General features: G+C 35.1%; 1 protein-coding gene across 2 annotated transcripts in view; it reads left to right on the top strand.

Annotated features, from left to right (window-relative positions):
- The window catches only part of BBS9 (Bardet-Biedl syndrome 9), a 450,363-nt gene that overhangs the window by 119,795 nt on the left and 322,491 nt on the right, over window positions 1–8,077 (top strand). For both annotated transcript variants that reach the window (XM_077775407.1, XM_077775408.1), the window contains exon 8: window positions 7,447–7,630. In XM_077775407.1, the coding sequence (XP_077631533.1) occupies window positions 7,447–7,630 (184 nt within the window). The remainder of the gene's footprint in view (window positions 1–7,446; window positions 7,631–8,077) is intronic.

Here is an 8,077-nt window from a genome sequence, read left to right as displayed (position 1 = left end):
TTGTCCTTCTCCTCCTCCTCAATAGTAGTTTTCTTCCATTTGTCTCATATATTCTGCACTCCAGCCACATGGTCTTCTCATTGTTCTAAATATTCCATGGCTGTTCTTGATTCAAGGCTTCTGCACATATTTTTTATTTAGTCTGGAATATCCTTTACTCATTTATTTGCACATGTTTATTGATACAGCTCTGTATCTTACACTGAGAATGTATTCTGAAAGCAATTACAGATGAGTGATTTTCCCATTCTCCTTTAATTAATGAATAGAGTAAGAAATAGCAGTAAAACTTCCTTTCGTTGCACCGCAGTTGCTTGGCAGGACTGTGATGCCATGGAACATTAAATCTATTGCAGAGAAACAAAATTTATCCAATGGAATGCTTTTAATAAGGTAGTTGTGGGAAGGCAGTTAAAAGCTGCCTATATTAGTCAGAGCTACTCCTTAACTGTTTGTTGATTTCTAATTTATTTCTTTTGTGGTCAGAGAAATACTTTGTATGACTTGGAATTCTTTCAGATTTATTGATACTTGTTTTATGACCTAGAATATGATCTAGCTTGGTAAATCTTCATTGAACACCTGAAAAGAATGTCTTTTTTTTTTTTTTTTCTGTTCTTGGGTGTTCTATAAATGTCAGTTAGATTGGATGATAGATTGTTCAAATCTTCTGTATACTTATTAATTTTTTGACCAATTTCTGTCAGTTATTCAGAGAGGGATATTGAAATCTCTGACTGTAATTGTGGATTGTATGTTTCTCCTTGCACTTTTATCAGTTTTTTGCTTCATTTTATTCTTTTATTATTCTTTTATTAGGTACATAAACATTTAAGATTGTTATGTTTCATGATGAACATATCCCCTTTTCATTATGACATAACCCTCTTTACCTTTTTGCTCTGATAGCATTCTTCTTTTGATTTGTGTTATTCTGATTTATGTTTCCATATTTTTACTTTAATCCAATTTGTGTCTTTGTACTGAAAATCCATTTCTTGTAAGCAGCACATAGTTGAGTCTTGCTTTTTTGTTTAGTATGATATGCTTTGCTTTCTAATTTGTGTTTTAGACCATATACATTTCATGTGATTATTAATATGGATAGGTTTAAGTTTGCCATCTGGCCATTTGCTTTCTATTTGTCCCATCTGTTTTTTGTTTTCATTTTCCTGTTTTTCAGCTTTCTTTTAGAGTTATTCAGTATTTTTTATGATTTCATTTTATCTTTGTTGGCTTATTAGCCATAACTCTTTGTTTTGTTATGTTAGGAGTTGCTTTAGAGTTTATACCATTTAACTTATCATGATCTACTCTCAGGTGATATTATATATTTCACATATAAGAACCATACTTCTTTCAGCCTTTGTGCTAATTGTCATATGCTATATTTTTACATACACTATAAACTTCATATCACATTGGTACTGTTTTTGTTTAAATATTAAATATCTTTTAATGTGATTTAAATGATAAGAAAAATATCATTTTTACCCATGTAGTTACTATTTCTGGTACTCTTGATTAATTTGTGGAGGCCATATTTCCATCTGGTATCAGTTTTCTTCTGCTGGAAGGACTTGCTTTCACATTTCTTTCAATGTGAGTCTACTGGTGATGAATTCCTTCAGTTTTTCTGTGTCTCAAAAACTATTTTTGCCTTTTTGTTTGAAAGTGTATTCTTTTGGCATAAGATTTTAGTTTGACAGGTATTTCCCCCCCTGGTGTTTTAAGAGGTTGCTCCACTGTCTTCTTGCTTCCATTATTTTTCTCATGAGAAATCTGCCTGCATTCTTATCTTTGATCCTCTCTTCATCATATCTTTTCTCTCTGGCTGCTATTCAGATTTCCTCTTTTCACTTTTTTAGAGCAATTAGATTATGATGTGCTTTGTATAGTTTTCTTTATTTTGTACTTAGGATTTGTTGAGCTTCATGCATCTGTGAATTTATAGTTTTCATGAAAATTAGAAAAAAAATTTTAAGAGAGAGAAAGAGAGCATGAATGGGAGAAGGTCAACGGGATAGAGGGAGAGAGGGAATCCCAAGCAATCTCCATGCTCAATCCAGAGCTCAGTGTGGGACTCAATCCCACAACCCTGGGATCATGACCTGAGCTGAAATCAAGAGTAGGATACTCAACTGACTGAGCCACCCAGAACCTTGAAAATTAGAAAATTTTTGACTCTTAACTCTTCAAACTTTTTTTTTTTTGGTCTTCCATCTTTTTCTTCTTTTCTGGGGACCCCAGTTACACATATGTTTAGGATACTTGAAGTTGCCCCACTGCTCATAGATTATATCGTCCATGTTTCTATTTAACTTTTTGAAGAGACAGAATACAGTACTGTTATAATAATTGTTTTAATATCCTTCTTTTCTAATTCTAACACCTGCATCAGTTTTCAAGTCAGTTTCAGTTGATTTATTTATTTCTTTTTTGTAAATCATATTTTCTTATTTCTTTACATGCCTGGTGATTTTTTATTAGATGGCAAATAAGTCATTTTACTTTTGGGTGCTAGATATTTTTGTATTCCTATAACTCTTCTTGAGCTTAGGCTTGGGACACAGGTAAGAAGACACTTGGATAGTCTGGTCCTTTTGGGTTGTTAGATAGGACTAGAGCAGTGCTCATTCTGGGGCTACTTAGTCTCCATTCCTTAGGCAAGACGCTTTTGCATGCTCTACTCAGCTCCCTTTGAATTATGAGGTGTTCCCGTCTGGCTGGCAAACACAGGCAGTATTGCAGGCAGCATGAATGTTGGGCACTGTTATCTTTAATGGTGGTTCTCTCCCTGGCGTTGGGTAGTTTCCTTACATGAATGTGCTGATAAGTCCTCAGATGAATATTTGAGAGGATTCTTTACAGATGTCCAAGTTCTGTCCCCGTGCTGCCTTCTCCCCTTTGCATGCTGTCTGATGAACTCCAGCTGCTCTGCTTTCTCTGAACTCCCAGTGTCCATATCCCCAACTCAGGGAGTTTGCTGGGCCTCACTTGCGTTCCTCCTCCCTGTGCCATGGCCTGAAAACTCCCTCACGGATGGAACAGTTCTATCACTCACCTCATTTGTTTTGTCTTCAAAGGATTGCTGTCCTTTGTTGTTTGAGATTCAGTGCCTTGCAAACTGTTGTTTCATATATTTTGTCCATGTTGTGTTGTTTCAGGTGTGATGGTAAAGTCTTTTCCTGCTATGGTCTTTGGGCTGGAGGTGGAAGAACTTTAAAATTATTATTCTTAGTAAACTTCTGTGTTTTTTGACACCCATTCATTTAGAATGTGGTATGTTTCTCTAAGGGGAGGTCACAGAGAGGGGCACTCAGTACCTAGTGAATTGAAAAAATTTAATGGCCGGATGTCAGCCTGCAGCCTCAGAAACTCGATTTGCCTGTCCATTCTGAATGAATCATCATCTCAGAATCAGGGACACATCAGCCCAGGATTAAAATGTAATGAGGGGTGCTGGGTGGCTCAGGCGTTAAGCGTCTGACTCTTGATTTCGGCTCAGGTCACGATCTCATGGTTTGTGAGGTCAAATTCTGTGTCAGACTCTGTGCTGACAGTGCAGAGCCTGCTTGAGATTCTCTCTCCCTCTCTCTCTGTGCTCCTCCCCTGCTTGCATTGTCTCTCTCTCTTTCAAAATAAATAAACAAACTTAAAAAAATAATAAAATAAAGTGTAATGAGAAGTGTGATTGCCACGGGACTGACATTTATGTTTTGTATACAGTGGAATCTTTTCATAGAGGTAAGCTATACTTGAATTTAACAGTAATGGAATGATTTCTTGGTGTTGAATCCTGATTAAGATCCAAGATAATCTTACTTTTTTGAAAAATTTTTAACTTAAAAAATCCGTTTGGATTTTATACTTTCTTTAGATATTTTAGTACTTAAAGTAGATAAATATCTCAATCATATCTTGATAGCCGGAAATTCATTCGTATCTTTAATGTGAGTTTTCATATTTTATCTTTGATCCATTATTTGTCGGTTATAACCTAACTTTGAGGACACTCTTATTTCCTCTCTGTCCACATGCTTTTGTGCAGCCATCTCACTGTCATTGCCATTTTCAGTATATGTCTGTCAGCCAATGCCTTTGCTCTTTTCTGTTTTTTTTTAATGTTTTATTTATTTCTAGGAGAGAGAGAGAGAGAGAGACAGTGTGAACAGGGGAGGGTCAGAGAGAGAGGGAGTCACAGACTGAAACAGGCTCCAGGCTCTGAGCTGGCAGTCAGCACAGAGCCCGACGCGGGGCCCGAACCCACGAACCGCGAGATCATGACCTAAGCGAAAGTCGGACGCTTAACCGACTAAGCCACCCAGGTGCCCCCCCTTTTTTTTTTCAATTAAAAAGTATTAATTGATTGGGGGCTGAATTCTGAAAAGTGTGTTAATTTTAAATTTATTACTAAATTATTTTAGGAAGCATTTTTTGAACATTGACCATGTTCCAGGGATATGGAATTACCTTGGTGTAATTCTTAAGGTATTGAGGATCCTGCCTAGTCAACTGATACAGCTTATTGGCTGCTCTGTATGTGTGTGTGTATCTATCTATCTATACTTTTTAATTGTCTTTATATTAAAACATTATTGGTACATAAATATTGGTTAGGTTTTAGTGCTTATTAAATTTGATTTGCAAAGTAAACACAATATGGAAATTTTTCTTATGGAAATTTTGCCGTAAAGCATATAACTTTGTTATGTGTATTATTATTATTTTTGAACAAATCGTGGTCCTTCCTTTTCTTTCAGAGGATCTTTATACAGCCAGCTCACTTTGTGTAGGGCATTCTCCCACCCAATCTTCTACCTTCCTTTTTTCTGCCTCCAGCTTTATTGAGGTATAATCGACAAATGAAAATTATATAATTTACGATATTTTGATAATGTACATTGTGAAATGATTACCATAATTAAGCAAATTAACATATCTATTCAGCTCACATAGTTTTCTTTTTTATGGTAAGAACATTTAAGAGCTATCTTAACAAATTTCAAGTATATGTACAATACAGTACAGTAACATAACTATAGTCATCAGACTGTACATTAAGTCTCCAGAATTTATTCATTCTGTGTAACTGAAACTTTGTACCCTTTGGCCAGTCAGTACTTTCCCATTTATGTCTTCCCCCAGGCACTGGCAACCACCATTAGACTCTCTGGTTTTATGAGTTTGTCTTTCAAATACATATTTTTTAATATTTATTTTATTTTTGAGAGAGAGACAGAGACAGAGACAGAGACAGAGTGCAAGCAGGGGAGGGGCAGAATATGAGGGAGGCGTGGGATTCAAAGCAGGCTCCGAGCTGTTAGCATAGACCCTGATGTGGGACTTGAACTCATGAACTGTGAGATCATGACCTGAGCCGAAGTCTGCATTTAACCAACTGAGCCACCTATGCACCCCTGAGTTTGTCTTTTTTAAATTACACATGTAAGTGAGATCATGCAGTATTTGTTTTTCTGTGCCTGACTTATTTCACTTAGCATAATGCCTCCCAGATTCATCTGTTTTGTCACAAATTGACTTTCTTCTTTTCGAAGACTGAATAATATTCCATTATATTATACACATTATCTAGTATATTATATATAATATCACACACATTCTCTTTATTCATTTGTTTATCAGTGGAAATTTTGGTTCATTCCATATCTTGGCTATTGTCAAAAATGCTGCAATGAACATGGGGATGTTCTCTCTAAATTCCTGTTTTCATTTCCTTTGATTATATGCCCAGAAGTAGAATTGCTGGATTATATACTAGTTCTATTTTTAATTTTTTGAGATATCTCCTTACTGTTTTCCATGGTAGCTGTACCAATTTATATTCCCACCAACAGTGCAAAAGGGTTCCCTTTCCTCTACGTCCATGCCAACAAACTTGTTATCTCTTGTCTTTTTAAGAAAAGCCATTCTAATATGTGTGGGGTGATATCTCATTGTGGTTTTGAGCATTTCTTTGATGATTTAGTGGTGTTGGGCATTTTTTTTCATATAATTGTTGGCCATTTGTATATCTTCTTTTGAGAAATCTGTTCAAGTCTTTTGCCTATTTTTAAATCAGGTTGTTTACTTGCTACTAAGTTGTCTAGTTCCTTATATGTTTTTAGGTATTAACTCCTTATTGGATAGATGGTTTGCAAATATTTTCTACCATTCCATAGAATGTCTCTTTGTTAATTGTTTCATTTGCTGTACAGGAACTTTTTAGCTTGATGCAATCTCTTTTGTCTATTTTTGCTTTTGTTGCCTGTGCTTTTGGGGTCATATCCAAAAAAATGTTGCCTAAAACAATTACAAAAAGCTCTTCCTTATATTTTCTTCTAATAGTTTTACAGATTGAGGTCTTATGTTTAAGGCTTTATCCATTTTGAGTTGATTTTTTGTATATGGTGTGAGATAGGGGTCCAGTTTCATTCCTTTGCATGTGAATATCAAGTTTTCCCAACATCATTAAAAAATATATATTTACTTTTGGGAAAGCACAAGTGGGGGGGTAGTAGAGAGAGGGAGACAGAGGATCTGAAGCAGGCCCTGCAATGATGGGTTGACAGCAGTGAGCCCAATGTGAGGCTCAGACTCATGAACCATGAGATCATGACCTGAGCTGAGGTCAAGAGTCAGATGCTCAACCTAGGTGCCCAGGTGCCACCCAGGTGCCCATCACCCTACAACACCATTTATTAAAGAGACTGGTCTTAGTGTGTGCTCTTGATACTTTTGTTGAAGATCAATTCATTGTAAATGCATTTATTTCTGGGCTCTATTCTGTTGCATTGGTCTAGATTTTTTTTTTTTTTATGCCAGCACAGTGCTATTTTGTTAAGTATAGCATTGTAGTTTGTTTCAAAATCAAGTAATTTGATTAATTTGATGCTTTCAGCTTTGTTCTTTTTGTTCAAGATTGCTTTCGCTATTTGGAGTCCTTTGTGGTTCTGTATGAATTTTAGGACTTTTTTTTTCTATTTTGGTGAAAAATGCCATTGGAATTTTGAAAGGGATTTGAATCTGTAGATCACTTTGGGTAGGGTAGTATGGGCATTTTAATAATAGTAATTCTTCTAATTAATGAACATGGCGTATCTTTCCATTTATTTGAGTTTTTCAATTTCTTTTATCAAAATTTTGTAGTTTTTGTTTTACACATTTTACATCTCCTTGGTTAAATTTGTATGAGTCTTTTTTTTCCCTGCCCCACTCCCCATATTTATATGAGTAATTTTGAACCACTGAATAGCTCCTATCATCTGGCAAAAGATGGTTCAAAACCTATTAAAGTGTATAAAATATCAGAAGTATGGTGATTGCAAAAAAAAATAAAAAGGGAGGACTAACCAGTTTTTATACAGTTTCTTAATTGTATTGATATGAAAATGACTGAAATACTTTGTTTTTAGCAACTAAATTGATTTTAGTTTTTCTTTGTAGGTGGATTGGACTCTAAATATTGGAGAGCAAGCCCTCGATATATGTATTGTCTCTTTCAATCAGTCAGCATCTTCTGTATTTGTTCTTGGTGAGAGAAACTTTTTTTGCCTTAAGGATAATGGACAGATTCGATTCATGAAGAAACTTGATTGTAGCCCAAGTTGTTTTCTCCCATATTGCTCAGGTGTGTAGAAGGATTTTTCTTTTATCTTTTCCATATGTCAAGACTATGTGATACACATCAGAAAAAGCCAAATTCACACACATATATTTTAAACATCTAGGAAAATAGTTTTATACAGAACATGTAATGGAAATTTTAACTTTAGAGTTTGAATAGAAGTTTGATATAAAGCACACATTTGGTTTTGTCAGTCATTTTACTTTGTACAGAATGACTTGGAGAATTGGCCTCAGGTATACATTTATGCTTTCCAAAAAGTGGTTGTTCAATACATTTCTGAAAGAACACCAGACTGTTGTAAGCAGAATGTTGCATAGTAATGCCCAACATTTAAGCTCATTAGCTTAAATGTGTTAAATATTAATGAAATTCATACTTTCTAGATAAAACGCAAAAATGTTGGCTACTATCTCCCTATAGTTCTCAAGTCTGTAAAATCATTAAAAA

This window comes from Crocuta crocuta, unplaced genomic scaffold, assembly GCF_008692635.1.
Source record: "Crocuta crocuta isolate KB4526 unplaced genomic scaffold, BGI_CrCroc_1.0 scaffold197, whole genome shotgun sequence".
Taxonomy (NCBI): domain Eukaryota; kingdom Metazoa; phylum Chordata; class Mammalia; order Carnivora; family Hyaenidae; genus Crocuta; species Crocuta crocuta.
This window is presented reverse-complemented; position numbering and strand designations above follow the sequence as displayed.